General features: G+C 38.4%; 1 protein-coding gene across 4 annotated transcripts in view; it reads left to right on the top strand.

The window, feature by feature from the left end:
* The window catches only part of KDM4C (lysine (K)-specific demethylase 4C), a 411,252-nt gene that overhangs the window by 199,825 nt on the left and 185,737 nt on the right, over nt 1-25,690 (top strand). For all 4 annotated transcript variants that reach the window (XM_010856980.1, XM_010856981.1, XM_010856977.1 and 1 more), the window contains exons 10-13: nt 11,068-11,261; nt 14,309-14,547; nt 16,771-17,084; nt 20,540-20,648. In XM_010856980.1, the coding sequence (XP_010855282.1) occupies nt 11,068-11,261; nt 14,309-14,547; nt 16,771-17,084; nt 20,540-20,648 (856 nt within the window). The remainder of the gene's footprint in view (nt 1-11,067; nt 11,262-14,308; nt 14,548-16,770; nt 17,085-20,539; nt 20,649-25,690) is intronic.

Below are 25,690 nucleotides of genomic sequence, written 5' to 3' on the forward strand. Positions count from 1 at the left end.
CCCCCCCCGCCATGAGTTATATGAACATACTGAGTATTAAATTATCTGTTACTATAAAAGCTAGTTTTATGGTTTCGAATATAATTGTATTTCGGGCTAGTTACTGCTTTTAACTCTAAATTAGTTATCATCATCAGTCACTTTATTTGTTAAAAAGAGGTCGTTATCCCTAATACTTTACTCTAGGTAGTATCTTTGTGACTACTTAAACAGTAATGGATTGTTGTATCAAATTATGTTAATAACATTCTTAATTGTTATTGTCATGACTAAGAACAGTGTGTTGTTAGAAATCAACGAAATTGAGACTGTTTCTCTTCCCTTTATTATTTATTTATGAAGTTCTTTTAAAGGGCAAGTTGTAGTGTACAAACTTTTGGGCTCTCAAAGTAAGTGAATGGTGGTTCCATGAATGTCTGGCACTTTGCCATTTGAAACACAGTCCCATATTTTCAGAACTTCTGTGTTTGGAGTTGTAAGACAGTTTTTCTGAATGTTGTAAACTAATGTAGTAATTTGGTTGTGCCTTGAAGATAACCAATAACCTTCAAAAACATTAATTTTCTGGGGGAGACCAGATTTTGATAAAAACCTAACTTTTCCAATTGTTGATTTGAATTTTTGAAGGAAATAGGTATTGATGTGCTAGTTGTGTTTTTAAAATGTGAGTCATTTTCAAGTCCTCATGGGCACATGTTACCATACTGACTGCACAGACTGGGATTTGTAATTGTTCAGTGCAATTAGACATTTTCTTACAGTGCTCTTTGGTTTTAAGATACACCGACTACTCATGTGTCAGTAGAAGACTGCAATATATGCTTCATTGAACACATATATATTCATAACAAGAGCTTGCCATCATTGGCTCTTCTCTTTTTGATTGTCTAATTCAGTAAATCTGTTTCATCCTATGCATTGGTCCCTTTTTTTATATTTGTTGGGAAGTTAATGATTTATGTGAAAAATTTGAATATTACTTACCCTCTTTGGGCTGTGATATGCTATGATTGACATTCATTGGAACTTTATGTGTAAAAAAGAATATTTTCCTGTGTATGTACAGAAAATTACTTTTTAACTCTGAGATACAAGTGGCTAGCATCTCATGTCTCTTGAAACTACATACATGGAACCATCTAACACCAACCTCTTATAAGACACCTATTTTAGAGGAATACAATAGAGAAATGAATTCCACCTCTACACTCATCTTATTTCCACCTGGCATCTATTGAGCCTTCAGTTTCTGTTGTTTCTCCAAGAGGGGAAGCCAAGGAGTTGGTCTGATAGGAGCCATCCAGGGGCTGGATGTGCACTGCACTGATTTCCACCCTTGACGAGGGCCCAGTCCTCTCATACTGTTTCTCAGTCCATTACAAGTCCATAGTTGCTCTTGATTCTTGATAACACTAGGAACCTCTGTATTCTTGTTGTCAGACCAACTTAAAGCACTTTGTATAATGCTTATCCTGTTTGGCGGGCTACAGTCCACAGGGTTGCAAAGAGACATGATTGAGTGACTAACACTTTCACTTTCTATCCTATTTAAAACAATAGTCATATATAGCATTTATAGCAGTGTCGACTAAAAAAAGATGTACAACTTGAGAGTTGTGAGTTATATTGGGGGCAAAATGAGGACTGCAGCCCAGGAGGCGGCATCTCAGATAGCTCTGAGAGACTGCTCCAAAGCAGCAGTGGGGGAAAGTCAGTATATAATGTTTTGATGAAGGGGGAGTTTGATACTGTGAAGCACCCATTTTACAAAAGTTTTTTTGTTAGTCATGAGGATCTGATGTCATGAAGGGATTTATTGGTTCTGTAGATACGAGGAGATGCAAAGATTGAGATCATAAAATCTGTTCCTAAAAATATCCAACTATCTAAAACATCTGTCCTACCAGATTCCCTGAAGCACAGAGTGCCTCACTCAACCCTGAATTCCCTCAGGGGTTGTTGAAGGTCAGCAGCTACAGCAGCATGGGGTTCAGTCTCCATAGAGGCAGATGGCAAATGTCTTTGCTAGTCAGTCGTTGGCAGTGCTCTTCATCTTCAGTTCAGTTCAGTCACTCAGTTATGTCCAACTCTTTGCGACCCCATGGACTGCAGAACTCCAGGCCTCTCTGTCCATCACCAACTCCTGGAGTTTGCTCAAACTCATGTCCATTGAGTCGGTGATGCCATCCAACCATCTCATCCTTTTTTGTCCCCTTCTCCTCCTGCCTTCAATCTTTCCCAGCATCAGTCTTTTCCAGTGAGTCAGTTCTTCATATCAGGTGGCCAGAGTATTGGCGTTTCAGCTTCAGCATCATCCTTCCAATGAATATTCAGGATTGATTTCCTTTAGGATGGACTGGTTGGATCTCCTTGCAGTCCAAGGGAGTCTCTCAAGAGTAGATTCTCTCTGGTGTAGTCAATAAAGCAGAAGTAGATGTTTTTCTGGAACTCTCGTGCTTTTTCGATGATTCATTGGATGTTAGCAATTTGATCTCTGGTTCCTCTGCCTTTTTGAAATCCAGCTTGAACATCTGGAAGTTCACAGTACACATACTGTTGAAGCCTGGTTTGGAGAATTTTGAGCATTACTTTGCTAGTGTGTGAGATGATTGGAATTGTGCAGTATTTTGACCATTCTTTGGCATTACCTTTCTTTGGGATTGGAATGAAGAGTGACCTTTTCCAGTCCTGTGGCCACTGCTGAGTTATCCAAATTTGCTGGCATATTGAGTGCAGCACTTTAATAGCATCCTCTTTTAGGATTTGAAATAGCTCAATTAAAATTCCATCACCTCCACTAGCTTTGTTCGTAGTGATACTTCCTAAGGCCCAGTTGACTTCGCATTTTAGGATGTCTGGCTGTAGGTGAGTGATCACACCATTGTGTTTATCTGGATCATGAAGATCTTTTTTATATAGTTCTTCTGTGTATTCTTGCCACCTCTTCTTAATATCTTCTGCTTCTGTTAGGTCCATACCATTTCTGTCCTTTATTGTGCCCATCTTTGCATGAAATGTTCCCTTGGTATCTCTAATTTTCTTGAAGAGATCTCTAGTCTTTCCCATTCTGTTGTTTTCCTCTATTTCTTTGCATTGATCGCTGAGGAAGGCTTTCTTATCTCTCCTTGCTATTCTTTGGAACTCTGCATTCAAATGGGTGTATCTTTCCTTTTCTCCTTTGCCTTTTGCTTCTCTTCTTTTCACAGCTATTTGTAAACCCTCCTCAGACAACCATTTTGCCTTTTTGCATTTCTTTTTCTTGGGGATGATCTTGATCACTGCCTCCTGTACAATGTCAGGAACCTCTGTCCATAGTTCTTCAGGCACTCTGTCGATCAGATCTAATCCCTTGAATCTGTTTGTTACTTCCACTGTATAATCGTAAGGGATTTGATTTAGGTCATACCTGAATGGTTAGTGGTTTTCCCTATTTTCTTCAATTTAAGTCTGAATTTGGCAATAAGGAGTTCATGATCTGAGTCACAGTCAGCTCCTGGTCTTGTCTTTACTGACTGTATAGAGCTTCTCCATCTTTGACTGCAAAGAATATAATCAGTCTGATTTTGATATTAGCCATCTGCTGATGTCCATGTGTAGAGTCTTCTCTTGTGTTGTTGGAAGAGGGTGTTTGCTATGACTAGTGCAGTCTCTTGGCAAAACTCTGCTAACCTTTGCCCTGCTTTATTTTGTACTCCAAGGCCAAATTTGCCTGTTACTCCAGGTATCTCTTGACTTCCTACTTAGGCATTCCAGGCCCCCATAATGAAAAGGACATCCTTTTTGGGTGTTAGTTCTATAAGGTCTTGTAGGTCTTCATAGAACCATTCAACCTCAGGTTCTTTGGCATTACTGCTCCAGGCATAGACTTGGATTACTGTGATATTGCATGGTTTGCATTGGAAACAGAGATCATTCTGTCGTTTTTGAGATTGCATCCAAGTACTGCATTTCGGACTCTCTGTTGACTATGAGGGCTACTCCATTTCTTCTAAGGGATTCTTTCCCACAGTAGAACATATAATGGTCATCTGAGGTAAATTCGCCCATTCCCGTCCATTTTAGTTCACTGATTCCTAAAATGTTGATGTTTACTTTTGCCATCTCCTGTTTGACCATTTTCAGTTTGCCTTGATTAGCAGAGACATTACTTTGCCAACAAAGGTCCGTCTAGTCAAGGCTGTGGTTTTTCCTGTGGTCATGTATGGATGTGAGAGTTAGACTGTGAAGAAGGCTGAGTGCCGAAGAATTGATGCTTTTAAACTGTGGTGTTGGAGAAGACTCTTGAGAGCCCATTGGACTGCAAGGAGATCCAACCAGTCCATTCTGAAGGAGATCAGCCCTGGGATTTCTTTGGAAGGAATGATGCTAAAGCTGAAACTCCAGTACTTTGGCCACCTCATGCGAAGAGTTGACTCATTGGAAAAGACTCTGATGCTGGGAGGGATTGTGGGCAAGAGGAGAAGCGGACAACAGAGGATGAGATGGCTGGATGGCATCACTGACTTGATGGATGTGAGTCTGAGTGAACTCCGGGAATTGGTGATGGACAGGGAGGCCTGGCGTGCTGCGATTCATGGGGTCGCAAAGAGTTGGACACGACTGAGCGAGTGAAGTGAACTGATGTACCTAACATTCCAGGCTCCTATGCAATATTGTTCTTTACAGCATCAGACTGTACTTGCATCACCAGTCACATCCATTGCTGGGCTTTGTTTTCGCTTTGGCTCCGTCTCTTCATTCTTTCTAGTGTTATTTCTCCACTCTTCTCCAGTAGCATATTGGACACCTACCAGCCAGGGGAGTTCATCTTTCAGTGTCCTATCTTTTTGCCTTTTCATATTGTTCTTGGGGCTGTCAAGGCAAGATACTGAAGTGGCAAAGCTCTTGGTAAGTGCTATCTTGTAGTTGACAACAGTCTATTTTACAGATACAAAAAGCTTAGTCCTTGTGAGGTAGTTACCATTGTTATGCTCTGTTTTTCAAATGAGAAAGTTTTTCAAATGAGGTAGCTGAGGCACAGAGACATTTAATAACTTGATCAAGGTTACATGGCTGGTTAGTGTTGAAGCTGGAATTTGAGTCTAATTTTTAAGTGTCAGTGTATGCTGCATTATGGGTTTTGTAGTTTCTCAACAAACTGTTGTCATGCTTTCTTTTTCCTCCTCTTCCAAGGCATTATAATCCAATATAGAATTTTAAAAGAAATAATGTTATTTTTATGTATTACTAGCATACTGTTGATTGGATAGTAATCATTTGTGGGTTTATGTTATTCAGAAAAATTTAACATGAATGGGTTTACTGCTTTATTGAATACTTCTGTTGTGCATACTTAGTCGCTTAGTCGTATCTGACTCTACGACTCCATGGACTGTAGCCCACTAGGCTTCTCTGTCCATGGGACTTTTGAGGTAAGAATACTTGAGTGGGGGGAGGGAGGGTTAAAAAAAAGAAAGGAAAGAATACTGGAGTGGGTTGCCATTTCCTCCCCAGGGGATCTTCCCAATGCAGGGATTGAACCCGCATCTCCTGTGTCTCCTCCATTGCAGGCGGGCCTCCATTAATATATCTTAAATAAAACATATGGCAGCATCTTCCTATATGTTCCATATAAGAGTCTTTTTGCTTCTGTGACAGATGGTACAGAGGACTGTTGGCTCAGTACTCTTCCTTGTGAGTTGTCCTGTTAGTGATTCTTCCTTCATTTCATCCTGTCTTTGTCATTTTCAGTTCAGGCTGGCATTATTTCTTCTAACATAAGGCCCTCACGAACTTGGTTGGTCTTCTTTGCACCTCAGGGGTATCCAAGCCATCACACAAGAGTATCCTCCACAGGCCTTTCCTGGATAATCACATCTCCATTCCTGGCTTCTGCTGAGATGGTTGATCTGACCCATGATTCACATACCTAATCTCTTTAGCAAACGTCTATCCAGCCAAACCACTGGCCCAGTCTCCAGAATATACTCTGTGGATAGGCTGAGAATTTTCTAAACTGGTTTTTTTTTTTGCTTAGTAGTTCCTTCCTCAGTTTCTTTCTTTCTTCTCCTGTCTTACATTAAGCAGACAAGGCAAGCAAAGCTGAACCTTCCATACTTTCATGGGAAATCTCAATTTCCAAGTTTGTAATTTTTAAGTTCTACCTTTCACCCAACATAACACAACTTTTCCTCTTTTCACAACAGGGATCACCTCTCCTCCAGTGTCCAATACCATACTCCTCATTTACCTCCGAGACCTTGCCAGAAGCACATTTAGCACAAGTAGCGGTACTCTGTTCTTCATTATATATATATTATATGTATAGTCTATGATGATGAAAGCCTTCTCTACTCTTTTCCTCCCCAAAGCCACTCTACATTTTAAGCTGGTTGTTATAGAAGTGCTGTACTTCCTAGTTCCAAAAATTTGTATTAGTTCCCTTGGACTGCTGTAATAGAGCCACCAACTGGGTGAATTACAACAACAAAAATTTATTGCCTCAGGGTTCTGGAGGCCAAAAATCCAAAATCAAGGTACCTGTAGTTCTCTCCTCCCTCTGAGACCCTCTCAGGATTCTTCCTGATGGCAGAGTTACTCCTCGATGGCCCTTGCCTTGTAGATGCATTACTCCAATCTGTGCCTCCATTTTTACATGGCTTTCTTCCCTGCATGTCTGTGCCTCTTCTTTTTTGATATGGGCACCAGTCCTACTGGATTAAGGGTCCACTCTACTCAGTAACACCATATGTAATTACTTCTGCCTTAACCCTGTCTCCAAAGTAGGTCTGTATTCTGATGTACTGGGGTTAGAACTTCAACATAGACCTTTTTGGGGGTGGAGGGGAGATACAATTTAACCCATAACAGCCACATCAAGTGGCTTACCAGGTTTGTTATCTTATTTTAAGTTATTCTTGCCTTAGTACCTTTTTTATTGTTTAATATTTATTTTTTATTTACGTATTTGGCTGCCCCGGGTCTTTGTTGTGGCATACAAACTCTTAGGTGTGGCATGTGGCATCCAGTTCCCTGACCAGGGGGATCAGTCTGGGGCCCCCTGCATTGGAAATGTGAAATCTTAGCCACTGGGTCACCGGGGAAGTCCCTTTCCTCAGTTCCTTCTTAATTACCATTTAATTATTATAAATAGACTGGAAAGCAGAATAATTTCAGATGTTTGCATACCTTCAAAGTCTTCCTTATCAGATATTTGCACGTGAAAGCTCCTCCCCGCCTCCCCCCATTAGCCATACTGTGTGTCACAAAGAGAATATGTTCAAGTAATACCTTAGTTTGGGTTTTTTTTTTTTTTTTTTTTTAATTAAGCCTCAGCTTCTTATTTTATTAGTCATATATTGTGGTTATATGAAATTTCCAATACTACAATTCAGATGACTAGCTTAGTATTTGCTACCTTAGAAAGTTGCTGATTTTTAGAAACATTTTCATCTTGAAATTAGATTGCTGGTTTTCAGTATAAATAACAGCATGAATTCGACTTCCCGGGAGACAGGAACGAATAATCATCATTCTGTGTAACAAGTCTTAGAGTAGTGAAATATGGAAGAGTTCTGTGGTTAAAGACTCCTGACAACTCCCTTTAAATATGAACTTAGCATTGCATACATTGCATATTGCATAAACAATAGGTATACTCTTAAAAGAAACAGTAAGAAAAGCCATCTCTATTAGTGTTTTGAATTCATATCCAAAATACCTTGCTTGAGAGTTATTACCTGTTATTGCTTTTTGTACCAATATGTAGTCTGTAATTTCTTTGTTCCTAAATGGGATTGTTAATGTCTTCCATTCTTTATGCTAGTAAAGTCACATTGCACATTCTATTAAATGTTGTTAGTAATCTTTAGGGCTTTAGATGAATGTGTTAATTGTCACTACTGACAAAAGCAGATTTTCTCTGTGCTTTTAAAGTTTACTTCCGCTATTTTTGGACTTCCCTGGTGGCTCAGTCGGTAAAGCGTCTGTGTACAATGTGAGAGACCTGGGTTCGATCCCTGGTTGGGAAGATTCCCTGGAGAAGGAAGTGGCAACCCACTGCAGTACTCTTGCCTTGAAAATCCCATGGACGGAGAAGCTTGGTGCAGGCTACTGGCCATGGAGTCTCAAAGAGTCCGGCAGGACTGAGCAACTTCACTTTCACTTTCAACTATTTTCGACTCTGGCATTGTTCCCTTGCATTATTTTGGGTATTTTATGCCTGCATTCTGAATATTTAAAATTGAAGGTTAAACATATATATATGTATGTTTTTAAGGAAGTCTTGGGGTTTATTTTTTTCTTAAATGTTTTATCTTTAGATAATTGTAGATTCATATCCAGTTGCTAAAAATAAGACACATAGATCCTGTGTATCCTTTACCCTGTTACCCTGATGCTAATTTCTTGCGTAACTATAGTACAATATAGGAAAAGAGGATATTGGCAGTGATAGAGTCAAGATACAGAATATTTCCACCACTGCAAGGATCCCTCACATTGCCTTGTATTCCTGAACCCCCCTGCTTCCCTCTCACTGTCATTTCTTCCCTTAACCCTGGCAACCATTAATTTGTTATCTGTTTCTATAACTTAGGACATAAATTCTTGTACTGAGTCAGAGAATCAGTTGAGCAATGGATCGTGTTGTATGTGTACAAAATTCAAGACTTCCAGGAGAGAGGGATAGTAAATTAAAATGTAACACAAAATTCTTTGATGCCAAGGCAACTTATAGTATCAATATTATCCACTCCTCGTTTTTCCACAAAGCAAATATTAGTAACACTGTACTCAAATAAGAGAATTTCTGCAGGTGAGTCTAAATTTCATTTCTTCCTTTAGTGAAAGGTTGCATCTTAAAGCAAAATATCTTCAAATATCTAATGATCCTCATTTTCCGTATTTCTGAGCCAGGAAGACTTAAAAATGACTCAAAACTCTCTTTTTATAGGCATGCCTCAGAGATTGGGGATTCATTTCCTTTCCCCAGAAAAAGTGAGTCACACAAATTATTTGGTTCCCCAGTGCATATAAAAGTTACGTTTACACTATATTGCACTCTATTATGTGCAATATATATTTTAATTAGAAAATATTCTATTGCTAAAAAAAGTTAACGATCACTTGAGCCTTCAGCAAGTTTTATTCTTTTTGCAGTAGTAACATCAGTAATCAGTGATCACAGATCACCCTAATAATGAAAAAGTTTGAAATGTTGAGAATTACCAAAATGTAACACAGAGATATGAAGAGAGCAACTGCTGTTGGAAAATGCTGTAGGAAAAATTGATCGACTTGATGCATAGTTGCCACAAACCTTCAATTTGCTGAAAGCACTTTTATCTGCAAAGTGTGTTAGAGGAAAGTGCAATAAAGCAATATGTAATAGAATGAAGTCTGCCTGTACTTAACTAATAATAGAAAGCAGTGATGTAGATAAATAGTACTCCATTCAGAAGGATAATTGGTACAATTTGCATTCAGTGTTTAGGATGAATTTTCTTTGGATGGCAGAATGGTGAGCTGGAAGGCTTTGTGGTAGGATCAGAAGTATTGAGGTAAGGAGGCTCATAGTGACTTTGCTTTGGGGTTGAATAGGAATATTCAAATATTCATTTGACTTGCAGTGGAAGAGAAACCTGGATGTCTCACTAGTGGAGATAAAGCTTAAGAGGTCTTGAATGCCAGGTTCAGAACATTAGACTTTATTTTAAAGGCAAAGCAGAATACTATACCGTATTGAACTCGGAAATGAAAGATTATGAGATATTTGAGGGAGATTAAAGTGACAGCTATGAAGATGAATTGGAGCTCCGAGAGACTGCAGGCAGGGAAATTAGTTAGCTTTGTTATACTAAGTTTCAGTGTCTGACAGTGAAGGTGTCCTGGTAAGACGATTTATGCAGGTAGGTGAAGAGCTAATTGTAGATGATGACAGACTGGATTTCTAGGGGTCAAAGGGAAGGCAGGGATTAGGAAATGTTGATTGTGAATATAGGAGAACAGAAGGATTATCATAACATATAACAGCAGAATTTTTTTGGAAGTTGGAGAAGTTGCTTTTCAGCATATTAGACTATTATCCATGTCCTGAAATGTTCTGATTTTTCCTTTTTCTTGAACTTTCAAGTCAAGATTGGAACTCTGTAGAGGAAGTTTTGAATGGGAGGTTATTAGGAAATTTTAAATTAATTTGCATAGAGATGATAATTGTTTTCCCAAAGTATTGAAAGATTTACAGTTTCAAGTCTGTTGTGGAGTCAACCAGTCTATTGCCAGGTGTGTAAGGGAGATTAAAGGTATATTAGTTCCATCTTTGAGTTCCTACCTCTGTTTCACTGGTTAAATTCTGCCTGCCTGGAGTATTAGTCTGGACACACTTTAACCTGTGTGAGGTCTTTATAGGAAACTTTCTAATGACTGCTAACTATGCATTCATGAGGATGGAAGTTCTAGTGGGTTCAAAATAATCTTTTCTTTGAACTTCTTACCTTAATACTGTTCTTCCTAATGGATATGATTGTACAGATGATGCTGGGTGTTTCACGTGATATGATGTAGAAGAGACTGTTTATTTGCTCCTAATTGTTGGTTACTTTGTGAGAGTGTATTTGTTAATAAACATTAAGGTGATTAATACGTGTCTTGGAGAAAATTTATTTCAATCTATTGGTTAAATTATTCTAACCACACATTTATTAGCTACTTTTATTCATTGCCAACCTAGATTTTCTTTTGTATAATATTCAGTGCAGTGATGCATCCTTGTGCTGGAAGGGTATTCCTTCTTTGTAGGTATGCTTTCAAATGTGTGCTCTTTCCTTTCAGTTGTTCTTGATACACTTTCCAAGAACTATGCAATGCATTTTAACATCTTATTCTCATTTATAGATGTGAATATACAGATTGTCACCTCCATTCAGGAGAAATTGAGTTTATTACTCACTGAATGTTTGAAAATAGAGAACATTATTTTTAATTATGTAGTGACTAAGAATTCATGTATGGTACACTCAAAGAACAACTCAGTGTGACTTTATGTAGTTACCAGAATGTCTAAAGCACTCCAACCCCATTGTGTTTCAGTGCACTTGCAGGAAAGACATGGTGAAAATTTCTATGGATATCTTTGTGAGGAAATTTCAACCAGACAGATACCAGCTTTGGAAACAAGGAAAGGATATATACACCATTGATCACACAAAGCCTACTCCAGAATCCACCCCTGAAGTAAAAGCATGGCTGCAGAGGAGGAGGAAAGTAAGAAAAGCATCCAGGAGGTAATGATCCTGCCCCCACCCCATCCCACTTGAGGTTACTCAGTTAAAACTGGTCCTTGAGCATAATGGTCTTAAAGACTATTTATTTGCTTTTCTTCTGTTTATTCGTTGTATGTTTATTTACTATCTTACTGAAAATTTGAGGCAAAGTATTTGTAATTCTTTGGAAGTGCAATAAATAAATAGAGTGCAATAAATAAATAAATGTATAAAGAGAGGTTTGTTGTGTTGCAGTGCATGAGAAATAGAACAGTTGTAGAACTTCTAAACCCCTTACACGAATGTATTTAAAGTCTTATGGGTGCTGTCTACTCATATCCTTATTTTTGTCAGCTTCAATAACTTGGTTTCCAACTTTTTAATCTGGCTACTGATTTTGACTTTTGGTAGTTCTCTTCTTCATTTGTCAAACATCTCATACTACTTTCCTCATTGGGGAGCTTATATTTTGCTGCATTATGCACACTTGGCTTTGTGCTTTCACAAGATGTCAGTCAGAGCATGTGGTATTTCTGTAACGTGGTGGTCTCTGTGTAATGTATCCTACATTCCATTTTTGTGGCCAGGGCCATCTCAAAAGCCTTTAGGCCTGTCGTGGTCATCTTGCTGTCTTAAAGCACATTAAACAGGGAGTGTGTTTTGTCGCTCAGGTCCTCAGGCAACCTTTTTAGGTTCTTATTTTCCAGGTTTGTGTTGTATTTTTACTCTCCAATATTACTCATTGTTTTTCTTTCAGATTGTAAAGGTAATATTTGTGCATTGGAGAAAATTTGTAAAATAAGGAAAAGAATAATGAAGGAATCCCAAATCACCCATTACCACACAATCCAGAGATAACCAGTGTTAACATTTTGTATATATCCTTTACATATATATTTCTTATTTATTATATACCTTTCCAAAATTGGGGCCATGCTCTATTAGTAATTTGACCAGTTTTGTGTTTTTTCATGTAATTGAATGATTTGCTACAAAATTTTTAATGCCTGCATGTATTTTATCTAATATCCTGTAGTTGGACCTGTAGCTTCTTTCCAGTTTTTAGCTACTAACCAAAAAACACTGTAATTTTAAATCTTTGCCCACACTTCTGATGTTTATTTTCTGACTCTCTCTCTGTCTCTCTCTCTCTCTCTTATTTTTCCCGACAATTTATTTTCTGCTATTTTAGAATGCTAGTGAGTGGAGGAACCTTAAGAACATGGAATCAAACCAGCATTTTATAAGAGATATACTTGAGGCACAGAAGTAGTAGCAGAATTACAACCCAGATGTTCTTATTTCACCCTATAGTCTACAGCAGGAATTTTCAAACTGTCACTTTTCAAATCTAATAGGTTAGGAACAGCATTTTAAAATTAGGAAGTTAAAGAGAGTAAAATGTATCGTAGTCCTTCCCATGAGGTGATGGTAAGTATTAATTCATGACATGTCAGCATCAGTGTATGTGTGTATCGTGTCATCATCTGAAGTATATAACTCACTGTGGGCTGCACTCTGAAAAGTTTGGGAAACACTGATTTGGAGAGTAAAGGTGCTAATCCACATTGCCAAAAAAAATTTGCTGCAGGAGACAGTAGTCAATCTTCAGTTCAGTGGCCAGTAAAACGTCTTGAGAATTATTCTTTAATGGACAGAATACACAACACTCTAATTTAGGTGTATAATCTGGTCTCTTAGTTACTAATCACACTGGTCCTTGTTGGTTGACATTGAACATAGATATGACATCGAACAGATGTGAAGTGTCTTTCAGTAGGTTAAAATAATCAGTGGTCTTTTCTTACCCAGTTAGAAAGCCTAATGTTATGGGGCTTATTATGCTCACCTTTGCTGGCTTGATCATTGAGTTTGCTGATTTCCCTTAGGTAATATACTATATCTAAGGAAATCTAATGAAGGGAATGATTCATTGAAATCTCAAAAAGATGTCAACCTTTTAATTTTATGTGTGCTATGCTATTCATAATGTAATATTCCACATAGACCACTGCATGGGTTTCAGTAAAAGTGATGATGATATCAGTACTGTTACTTCTAGCAAATTTACCAAAGCCAGGTTATCCCTAGCTACTCCCTTTAATCTTATGGGGACTTACTATAGGATAACACTAATGTCATGTGTGTGTGTGTGTGTGTGTGTGTGTGTGTGTGTACATACTCTGAAATACATGTTGATATAGTTTGAGTTATAGCTATTCTCAAATGAAAGTGTTAGAAATGTTGTGTCATATACAGAACGCATCTACAATAAAGCTATGAAATGACTTGCTGAAAAATACTAGAAGTGGAATAATATAAAAGTGGTGTCCACTCTGAAAATAAATAGTACATTGATATAAGATGTTAAATACATGTGGTTAGCCTTCTTCCTCTCTTAATTTCTTCAGCTAATGATAATTTGACATTTAATCTTAATGATTTTCATGCATATTTCAGAATTATATGAAACTCAGGCAAATACAGTCACCAGGTCACTTTGGAATGTAAATAATCTACTAAAATTTTAACAACAGCTTTATGCAATCACTTTGTTTCCTTTTTCTTTCTTTATTATCTAAATAATGTTTGGTTTTATCCCTGTGTCATGATTTTTCACTCTATTTTTTATGTTAAGCTTTCTTTTAATATGGTTATAAAGTTTTATTGTTGTTTAGTTGCTCAGTCTTGTCTGACTCTTTGAGACCCCATGGACTGTAGCCCACCAGGCTGTCTGTCCATGGGATTCTCCAGGCAAGAATACTGGAGTGGGTTGCCATTTCCTTCTCCGTATAAAGTTTCAACAGTGACTTTTTCCCAATAGTGTTTTAGTAATCAATTATTTAGAGTTATTTTAATTTTAATTTTTAGTAAATTGTTATTAAAACTGTTGTTAACATTTCAGTTTCAAATTTGATCTATTAATCATGAAGATTATCTTTGTATATTACAATTAAAAACCAGTTTTTTATTCTGTTTTTTCAATAAGTGAAAATAATGCTTATGTATATATTTTTTGCTGTCCTTTGCCCACATTGTGTTCTGACTACAGCTTTTCTTGTTAATAGCTTCCAGTGTACTAGTTCTCACTCTAAGAGGCCTAAGAATGAGGAGGATGAGAAACTGTCAGCTATAGTTGGTGGGGCAGAGGGACCCACTCCTGACCCGGATCCAGGTGATCTCAAGGATGATGGAAAGCCAGAAGAAGCAGTGAAACTAGCAAACACAGAAGCACCTTCAGAGGGAGAGGCCTCTGTTAGCAGGATGCAGCTGGATCATAATTTGTCAGATAATATCAGATTCTCGGGTGAGAAAGTAGCTGATTATGTTTCATGTATTAGTAGTAGGTAGTCGCTGATCTTCCTTAAGTCTGTGTTTTCTAGGACAGATAACTTACTTTTCCACAGAGCTTAACCAGTAAGCTGTCTAAAGCTATGTGGTAACTAAACTAGAAGGCCAAGGGAGTGTTATAAAAGCCAGAAGTACCACTGTTCTGGGTAATGAAATTTTAAGACAAATAGCCAGCAGTACCTATTTCATTTAATAAAAAAGAAGATTCTAAAATAGAAAAAAAAATTTTTTTTTGGTGCAACTCAATTTACAATATATAATACATTTTTGGAAATCTCTTGAAGTCACATGGAATAGAGACAACCAACTATAGATAATTCTTTGCAGATTCTTAGCTTTCAAATTAATTTTAAGAAGAAAATAAAGATTAAGATTTTACAAAGTAACATCAAAAATCATTCAGTCCTGTGAAATGACATATATAGTCCCCTGGCTGTTTCTCTGTGCCAAAGCAATCATCTATAAATCTCAACTGATTTGCTTTTCCCCTTTTTTTGTAGCATATTTCTTTGAAACTGTTTTTATGCTTTGCCTCTTTAGTATTTGTGGGAGATTTTGCCCTTTTTCTAATGGTGCTTATTGGTAATTCCTGTCTCACTCTCATTCCCCTCATCTATTCTGTCTTTCTGTTGTGGCGCTCTCCCAAATCCAGACATCCCCCTGCTTTCTCTTTACTCAAGATGTGTTATCTTTGTCTGGACTGTTGTAGAAGGTGCCTCCTTCCTGTTTTTCCAGTTTCCACTCTAGTCAACCCTACTAGTCAGATCTCCATTTGGCAATTGTAGTGATCCTTTTAAAAGAGTCAGCTTAGGTCTTGGCCCTGCCATTTTCTTGTTCTTATTCCACTTAGAGTAAAAGAAAAGTCCTGATCATTGTTCTAATTAATCAGTCCTTGGCTTCTTCTCCATTCTTATTTCCTTTTGCACTTGAAATGTCTGTGTTAATAGAGTTTAAATTATGGACATTTTCCCCGGTGAGTTTGTATTTAATTGGCTATCTAGACAAATAAATACGTAATTCCTATCTAGTATGCCAAGTACCACTATCAAGATGGCATACCAAGGAAAGACCCAAAATAGACAGGAAGCTGAACTGGCAAGGTTTCTAGGAGTAGGTGATAGCTGAATTGATTTGTAATGAATGCATGGAAGATAGAGTGAAGAAGGTAGGGAAGTGCAGAGACCAGTTATGCATTATACACATGCTCAGTCGCTAAGTTCTGTCTGACTCTTGCAATCCTGTAAACTATAGTCCTCCAGGCTCCTCTGTTCTGGGATTTCTCAGGCAAGGATACTGGAGTAGGTTGCCATTTCCTTCTCTAGGGAATTTTTCTAGCCCAGTGGTTGAACTTTCATCTTCTGAATTGGCAGGCAGATTCTTTACTTCTGAGCCACCAAAAATCCCTAGTTATGTAATGTATACAGATATTTCTTTGTTGTCCCTCACCATGGGTTTTTTTTTTTTTTTTTTAAGTACATTGGGTTAAATTGATTACGAACTACTGAGTGGTTTAAGCCAAGGGTACACAGCTTTATTTGTTCTATTGCTACCTAGTTTCTAGCATTTTGACTTCTGGGTTTTAAGACCTGACGGAGCATTTAATAGAAGATTTGGCATGGTGCAGTGTTTGAGCTACTATGCGATAGGTGAATAAAATGATGCGCTTGTGTATGCGTAAGAGAGGGAGCAAGCTGTAGAAGTAAACTATGTGTGATATTCCTTTCGTTTCTGTACTGTCCTTGTACTGTGCAGGATTAGTTTAAGAAATCATTTTTATTGGACCTGCACAGTTTTACATGTGTTTTACATGGACTTGTACAGTTTTACATCCTCTTGAGTTGGAATGTTTCATCAGTAACATATATTTGAACTAAATTCTTATTTTTTGGAAAGATCTCAAATTGCTATTGCTTAGGTAGGTATTGTTACTGCCATGGCTTTGGACACTGGTTTACATTGGAACCTCTTTTTAATCCCTTATTTTGTCAGTAAATATATTATTTTGCTGCCTTAGCAACTACAAAGGCTGCATAGTGCTTTGGTGACCTTTTCCACTCGGGTCTTCAGTGGAAATTTAGAGGGGATGTTTGGTGATAGACATTTAGTTGAGAACAGTTTAACAATTCTTAGCAATAATATGTTGTAACATTTATTAACAGGCTCTTGTTTTACTCTTTAGGAAATGTCTGCCTAAACACATCTGTAGCAGAGAAAATCAAAGCTGAGGCTGAACAAACTTGTGCTGCAATTCCACCTTCAAATCTCAGCGAGGCTGACGAGTCCATATTTAGTGGCCAAGTGACATCCGAGGAATCAGAGCCATGCAAGCTTCCATGGCCAAAGTCACCTGAGTCATACTCCTCTGTGGCAGAGAGTAGCAGTGCTTTGACTGAGGAAGAAGAGAGTGATGTGGAAAGCCGTGGGAATGGCCTTGAACCTGGGGAAGTCCCAGCGGTCCCCAGTGGCCAGAGAAATGGCTTCAAAGTCCCCAGTGTATGTGACAGTGTCAATTTTTACCATATTTATTGTGTTGTCAAGGCTTTTTCTGAAAACAGCATGCTATGCATGGAAATCTTGCTGTAGGGCAGAAATAGCATCTTACATTTATAGGTCTTAATCTATTTCCTTCAATGACTGAGAGGTAAGCTTTCTGCGAGCTCTGGCTAACCTGGTGATAATTCAGAGAACATGGAACTTGTGGCCATGTGTTGGGGTTTAATTTTCTTTCTTTTTTAGTTTTTCTAACATTAGACTCTTTGTTTTGAGATCTTTGTAGATTTATATGCAGTGGTAAGAAGTAGTGTAGCAAGATTTTATAAACCCAGTTTCCCTCAGTAGAACCTCCTTGGAAAACTAGGATAGGACAGCACAGTGATACTGACATTGATATAGTCAAGACACAGAATGGTTCTGTCACCTGCAATATTAGCCAGACTGGAAATAATTCACCTGCAAGACTCTCACCTCTTTCTGCCAGTGTTTAATATCTCTGGGTCCTAGGTTTCTCTCAACCTCTGTTTTAACATTAGTGGTCTTCTGGTTATGCTTTTCCCTGATTCTTGCCTCATGGACTCTGAATCTAGGACCAGGCTGAACCTTCTGTCTCTACCCATGCTGGAACCAGGCCTTCTGCCACTTGGAAAACTCAAGATCCCTCTTGATTTCCAGCTTCCTCATTCTAACCCTTTGCAGAAGGCCTCCCTGTTTCTCCTATGTTCTTGTATGATGTTAATACTATATGCTTTCAGCATAAACTGACTGTGAGTATGTCAGCCAAGCTACAATTGTGTGTTGTGATTGTCATAATTTGGTGACCTCTTTTGACCTGAACAACTTGATAAAGGAGTTCAGGTGGATGAATAAGGGAATCCTCAAATGTTTGAGCTGATAAATTGTGCTGGCTGCTGCTGAACAGACCCAGTTCTGGATTGCTCCTGCTCATTTTAGCTCAGAAGAAGCCTTTTGTATTTTTGAGTAGCAAGAGAGAGTAAATAAAGACGTCAATTTGGAATGCCCTATTTGTAAGTAGTTTTAAAATGTCCAATAAAATGTAGATAATTTCCTAATTTCCCTCAATAACTTTTTATCATTTTTTATGCATGATTGTCCTACTGAAGTATAAAATATTTCTCAGAAACACCTGAGAAACAGAAAGTTATGATCTAATTTATTCGAAAAGGTAGCTGAGAAATTTGAACATAGTATTCACATACCAGTAAACAAAATTTACAACTTAGTTTCATGTATGGATTATTTGTAGCTGGATAGATACTGGGATTCTAGACTGGTGAATAAGTCAAATACCTGTTTTTATTTGGTCTGATTCTTTAAACTAGAATGGAACTGAAAATAACTTTTCTGTTCCCTTACTGTTAACCTTCATCTTTATCATTTCACTGAACAAAGCCTGACTGGCCAGGAAGGCAAGTGCTGTTGTTGAGGGCTGAGGACTTGGTTTGCACTTGTCAGAAATAGCTGTGTGGTGTTCTCTTCTCATCCCATTTTGTCAGACTTCTAAGTCCTTCTAAGTCATACAGACCTGGTTCATTTTTGTGTAGTGTGACCAGTGTTTCTTAGTATTGAGTGTAATACTGTGTGTTTGCTGATAGCAGTCGGCTTCAGTCATCCTTCTCAGGAAACATCAAGTGAGCCAAGCACGTTCACACATTACATGCTATTCCTGCTGTCCAAAATGCTCCTCTCCCAGAGAGCTAAATGTGCTGCTTTGCCATTGCTCTCAAAACTCCACTCAGATGTCTTCACACCAGAAAGGCCTTCTCTGATGATCCCACATAAAATAACCTCCTCCCCATCTTTTTCTATTCTTTGTTATGTGGTTTTTTAATTATTATTATTATTACTGCATATTTACTTAATAGTACCTGATGTTTATGGGCTTCCACAGTGTCTCAGTGGTAAAAGAATCCGCCTGCCAAGCAGGAGATGCTGGTTTGATCCCTGGGTCGGGAAGATCCCCTGGAAAAGGAAATGGCAACCCACTCCAGTATTTTTGCCTGGGAAATCCCATGGATAGAGGAACCTGGCGGGCTACAGTCCACGGGGTCGCAAAGAGTCAGACACGACTGAGCAACTGAAACAATAACAACAACCCAATATTTACTTTTTACTTGTTTATTGCCTCTGGCCTACCCCATCTATATTGCACTCCTTGGAGGCAGGGACCTGGTCGAATTTTTTCCTGCTCTAGCTTACTCTTAGAGCAGTGTAGCACATAGTAAGGGCTTAATAAATATTTCTTATTTTTGACTAAATTATAATTTCTCACATTCATTTTTAGCTATTATAAGCCACAGGCAAATCTCACTCTCTATCATTACTTTGTGAACCCTACTTTGATTAGAGTGTTGTCACACATTTTCTCATAAGCCTCTTTATGTGTCAGATGTTAGCATAGTTTCTTTCCTTCTGAGTGCTGCTTCTTCAGCTTTAGGGAAATTTATGAGACTCCTTTCTTTTGCATGAACCACTGATGCAAACACACTGGATTTGAACTCTTTCTCTAACTAGCAACTCTGCCACTTTTTTTTTTTTTTTGATTGTATGGATGAGAAAGCTTGTAAACAGAGTCTCTCTGAAAGATGTCAGGATGCAAACGACTTTTTCCTCTACGTTTGAAAGAAAAATGTAGTCCAGGCAGCTCATGACAAAAGATTTTACGTAGAATTTTAGTGGTTTCAGGATGATGGTTATGTGTCATATTAAACAACAACAACGTGTGATTTCCTATTGGTCCTCAGAGAAGTGAGGATTCATTTTCCAGTGGAAGGAAGAGTACAGCTTCACTTTGGCTGTATTGCCTCCTGAAGACAGAAAGTACACAGTCACATGTGACCAAATGCCATGGTCCTGGATTGTTATGAATATATAGTCCTAAATTTAGATTATCTTTAAAGGACTTTGAAAACTCTCTAATAACCGAGTTTAATATAGGTTTGCAAAGGGTACCCTGCACTACAGATAGTGCTTTAATATGAAATGGAAGGATAGTTCAGTGATTCCTCTGCCAGTAAAATTACTAACAGAATAGCTCCTATTTCTGTTGACTTTGCCATTTAAATTTCTTTAACAAACTTAATTTCTCAGGTGGTAAAACAAGTACAAGAGTTCTTTATAATTTATTTGTGGTGAACATGAAGTTGCTCAGTCGTGTCCAACTCTTTGTGACCCCATGGACTGTAGCCTACCAGGCTCCTCTGTCCATGGGATTTTCCAGGCGATAGTACTGGAGTGGATTGCCATTTCCTTCTCCAAGGTATCTTTCCAACCCAGGGATTGAACCCAGGTCTCCTGCATCGTAGACAGACGCTTTACCGTTTGAGCCACCAGGGAAGTCCAATTTGTGGTAAGTCATTGTAATGATAGTTTTTTTGTTTTAAAACAAGTCTTTAATGGTGAGTATTTCTCCCCTATTCATGTTCTGTAACCAGAGAACAGAAGGTGAAACCAAAACTGCTAAAAGTTGGCGCCACCCACTTAGTAAGCCTCCAGCAAGATCCCCAATGACCCTGGTGAAGCAGCAGGCAACGAGTGATGAAGGTGAGCTTGGACTGTTTTTCAGTATTTATTCCATGTAAACTGTATAATATTCAGAATTTATTCTGTCAGTTTGTTGTAACAAACTTTTCTAAAAAAAACTGTCTGGTAGAAGAGAAATCGGAGAAGGCAATGGCACCCCACTCCAGTACTCTTGCCTGGAAAATGCCATGGACGGAGGAGCCCTGGTGGGCTGTGGTCCATGGGGTCGCTAGGAGTCAGACACGACTGAGTGACTTCACTTTCACTTTTCGCTTTCATGCATTAGAGAAGGAAATGGCAACCCACTCCATTGTTCTTGCCTGGAGAGTCCCGGGGACGGCGGAGCCAGGTGGGCTGCTGTCGCTGGGGTCGCACAGAGTTGTACACGACTGAAATGACTTAGCAGAGGAGAAATCTGACCAAGTGGCAAATATATACCTTAAGGAGATCCTGAGTGACACACAGTTTATTTAGAACTTAGATTTTAGGGATACACACTTGTTTCACATAATCAAGCAGTGTTAAAGTCTTCCTTTTTTATTTGGTGGGTAAATTGGTTGTTTCTGACATTTGCCTTAAGACCCTCCAGAAGAAGTTGACGTCCTTTCTTTCAGAGTATCAAATCATGGAATTAACATGCTATGTATTTCTTTGCATTGCCTCTGATTTTAACTTGACTCCTTTAAATTTATCCACACCATCTGAGTCAGAAACTACATGCAGGACTTGTGTATCCTGTTACACCCGGTGTGTCATGGAACACCCTTCCTCTTTGACTGTACGAATGGGGCTTGGCATGAAGTCGTTTTATTTACAACCAGCTGCTATTCTTAGATGTAACATTTGTCTGTGTGGTTTACCTCTCTTTACGTCTCTTTCTCTGTTTTGCAAAAAAATTTTTTTTTCTTTTTCTTCAGTCAGACCACTGACCAACTGTTTATTCCTTCCAATGTCTCATAGCTTCATAAGGTGTCTTTTTTTTTTTTTTTTTTAATCTCTAAAAGGATCAGGTGAAGCAGGTGTTCTGTAAAAAGCCCTTTGGGATGTTATCCTTTACTGGTAGAAACTGTTAATTAAGGTCCTTGTCTTTGGGGATGCTGTCAAGGGAATAACATGAATCTTGGGTTCAGACTTCCATCTAGTTTAAATCCAGTTTATTAGAGTACATATCCTTAGCGGATTTTTTTTCCCTTTTATTCACTGTCTTCTTTTATGCTTCATGTTTAGTTAGGAAAAAAAAAGTTTATCAGTGTAGGGATCAGATAATGATGGTAGCAGTGTCTATAACACCAGTTCAGGATGGAGTTCTGCCTTGAATAATAAAAGTAATTAAACACATTTGCCTTTATTTCCATATGTCATCATGTTCAGTTTTTATTTCTCCAACTTTATTGTATCCAACACAAACCATTTTCTCCTTATTGTCAAAATAAAGAATTGTTTTGTATAAAGTAATAAATATTCACTGTGCATTACTCATGAATTTTCATGACCCTTCCCCATTATAGCCTATAGCAACAGCAGAGCTTCTTGGAAGGGAATGTGCTGTCCTGATACATAAGGAAAACTGCCTTCTCCTATTTCTTTATCGTCCTGGAAAGTTTATTTCTGTGTGAATCATCACAAATTGGTCCAGAGTTTCTCTGTGGAAAGCAGTTCTGATTTTGATCGCTATAGCTTGCAAAATTTCTAACTGGATTGGTTTAACAGGGAGATCTCAAAGGTCTGAGGTTAAATATCTTGCTGATACACTGGTGATTGCGGCTTTTATCAGCAGCTTCACCCTCTATTTTTATATGTTAAGAACTCCTGGGGTCCTCTGGGGATTTCTGAGAATTGAAAGGAAAAATCAGAGAATTATAGTGATGGCTAAAGATTTTTTACAAGCTTCTAAATTAAAAATGGAGAATATTCTGTGTCCTGGGGCAGATTATATTTTGGGAACTTGAATGTTTTTCCCTTAGCCATCTCCCTTTGTGTCTTGTACAACTGGGAGTGTCATTATTAGAAAGTGATGAAGAGTGGGATGAGTGCTCATTGGGAGCACACAGCTATAAATCTAGCTTCTTTTGGAAATTTCCTACCCTAACTACTGGACTCTTTGTGCACTCCTCTTACAGAAGTAGGTATATATGCCAGGCAGGAGCATGAGTAGATCTAGATTGGAGCATTTGAGAAATTGCATCTCTGAACAGCAATGTTCCTTCTTGGTGAATGAACCTTTCTGTGGGGCTGTCATTTGACTCCAGAAAAGCAGCAGAGGGGAAGGATACTGACCCAGCACCTCTGGGAGCTTATGGGCAGCTGAGAGATAAGAGTCCCCTGTCGGCTGCACCTTTCAAAAGACAGTGCAGTGGTTCTTTGATACTCAAATGGCCTGGAACTGAAGAAATCATCCTAATTGGTGGCAGATCCAGTAATTTCAAGATCAGCAAGGATTTCCCGACTCTCATCCTCTTCTTTCCTAGAAGAAGCTTTTCCATACTTAGCAGAAAAACATGAGGGCCTGAACAGAGGGGGATACCTAAGAAAGGAATGATGTTTTAGAATGTAAAATTTTTACATAAACTAGTATTTAATTTTGTTCTTTTTGAGGGGAGTGATGAAAAATTATCTGAACTGTATACCACGTATATATTATTTACAGTTTAAAAGCAGTTACTAATCTGTCTCTAGTTTTCTTTTAACTGAAGTGTTTTTCTTTTACCTTTTCCCTTAAGTCAGGCAGCTGCACAAGGTGATCCTGAAACATGGATTGATAGTCTCTGTGTTTTCCTGCTTTTTAAGCTAATTATAGAATGTTGAATTGAAACAGCCTTGAAAGAGAAGTGCTTGGCTGGATGGTTTTAGTTTCGAAACATTCTGGATATGTATGCATTCTCCCCTTGTGATATAATAGTACTGATAATGGTATATTCCTGTAGTCTGATCTCAGAGCTTTGTGGTTGAATGTCTGTAGGAAGAGGGGTGTGTGTCTGCAGCATGGGTGAGTCAGGCAGCTCTGAGAACAGTGCTCTAGCCTGGCTTCAGAAGACACTGAGAGTGAGGATGGACCCTGGGGGTGGGGCTGGGAGGGCAGCTCAGAAATCTGCCACAGTGATGTTTTCTTGGGTTGCTAAAGACACCAGCTCAAATCTCACACATTTCCCTTAATGTTACAGCTTCAATACAGGATAAATGACTTGAAGGCTGCTCATAATCCACTACCAACTTCTTATTGCCTTCGTTTGCCGCAACTATTCAATGTGGAACCTCTTTTCCATCCGTTCATGTAGCTTTTTTTTTCCCTCCTGAGTATCTGTGCTGCTTTATGCTTCCATGCACTTCCTTGAACTATTGCCTGACCTGTGATGCCCTTTTCCATCTTGGCACCATTCTCATGTGTTTCTTAGCAATTTTTCCTCATTTTTTTACTTCTCTTCTACTGTCCTATTACATCTATGCTTACTTAGCTCTAGCATATGGCTTGTCACCTTACATTGTATTTCATTATTTGTCTGTGTGTCTGTCTCCTCACTCTCACTTTTCTGCTCTTGTCTCTGCACTCTGGCTCCAAGGTGAGTGTGTGGCTTAACCCACTTGTGGGTCCAAAAGCAGGAAGTCCCAGGTGATTAGTAATCTTGAAATCAACCATTATAAAAGATTGTGAAATACTGTGATGTAATATATGCTGTCGTGTTAAAAGGAAAACCGAAATTCTTGTCCAGGAAATATTCTCTATATAAGTAGATAAAAAAAACATACTGTTTTAATTAGCTGGGGACATCACCTGACTCAGTCAGGTCCTCAAAGTTAATATGAAGCTGACATGGCATATAGATGTGGTCAGCGCTTTGGGGACCTGAGGGCCCCCAGAGGAACGACACCCCATTGGGACAGTTGCATAGCTAGCATCTCAGTGTGTATGTAGATATGCATGTGTGTGCACTTCAGTGTATTTCCTTCCCAGTTTAAAGGCATTTTTATTCAAATCCTTTTCGCTCATGCGTGCTTTTTCTGACTAGAGTTTTCATCAGCAACCGTTTGTGTTGACACAAATTCAGGGCTTTTCCTAAACTGATGTTAGGCTAATAAACATTGTACATTGACGTCCATATTCTGACCATTCATTTTATTAATATCCATCCCCCTGCCTTACCCTTCATGGTTCCTAATTTGTTCTTTGAAGTTCCCTTCCTGCACACATGTATGCATTTAAAAAAAAACTGAAGTATAGTTGATTTACAATTTTCAGGTATCATGTATGTGTTTATTTTCCACTTAATTTTTTTTTTAACTACTTTGTTTGCAACATAAATTTTCCAACTTTCTCTACTTTTGACTTACAGTATATTCATTGCTTTTGTACTTACTGTGCACATAATCCCCTTGGTGAAGTGATAAGGCTAATGTTGTTTCTAAAGCAACTGTAAAGGACAAAGCTCACAGATACCAGGAGAGCTTATGAATGTGGCCGTGGCAGATGCAGTAATCTCCATGTCTGTTGGTGGTGATTTGGGTTGACATACTCATGCTGTCTATGGAGATTCTGCTGAAGATTTAGAAAGTTAAGTTGAAAAGTTTATAAGAAAATATACAAGATTGTTATTAGTGATTTTAGTTCTCTTTTGTATGCTGATAACTTTTCAAGCTTTTATAGTAAACTGATTTATATTTGGGCAAAAATATATTTTAAAGAGACAGAATATGAACGTGATGAACTGGATTACCAGATAATTCACCAGTTATATAACACTCAGAAATAATTGATAAATTTGGCCATCTACCTCTATACTTGAACAGAGAGGCAAAATCACATGAAGGGTTGTATTTCTCCATGTCTGTGATCATAGTCAACCGACTCTAGTGTTGGGTTAGCTGTGTGACCCTCCATGCTTCGGGACCTGTGCTTACAAGTAGGGATTACAATGGCACCTCCCACATGGAGCTCTTGGGACGGTTAAAAAAACATGGGTAAGGCGCTCATGTGTTTGGCACATGATGGATGTTTGTTGTCCTCATTGTAATATGATTAGGAGGAGAAGGAGGAGGGTGATGTCTGAGCTTTCAAGAAAAGAGAGAAG

Source organism: Bison bison, unplaced genomic scaffold, assembly GCF_000754665.1.
Source record: "Bison bison bison isolate TAMUID 2011002044 unplaced genomic scaffold, Bison_UMD1.0 scf7180017864376, whole genome shotgun sequence".
NCBI lineage: Eukaryota > Metazoa > Chordata > Mammalia > Artiodactyla > Bovidae > Bison > Bison bison.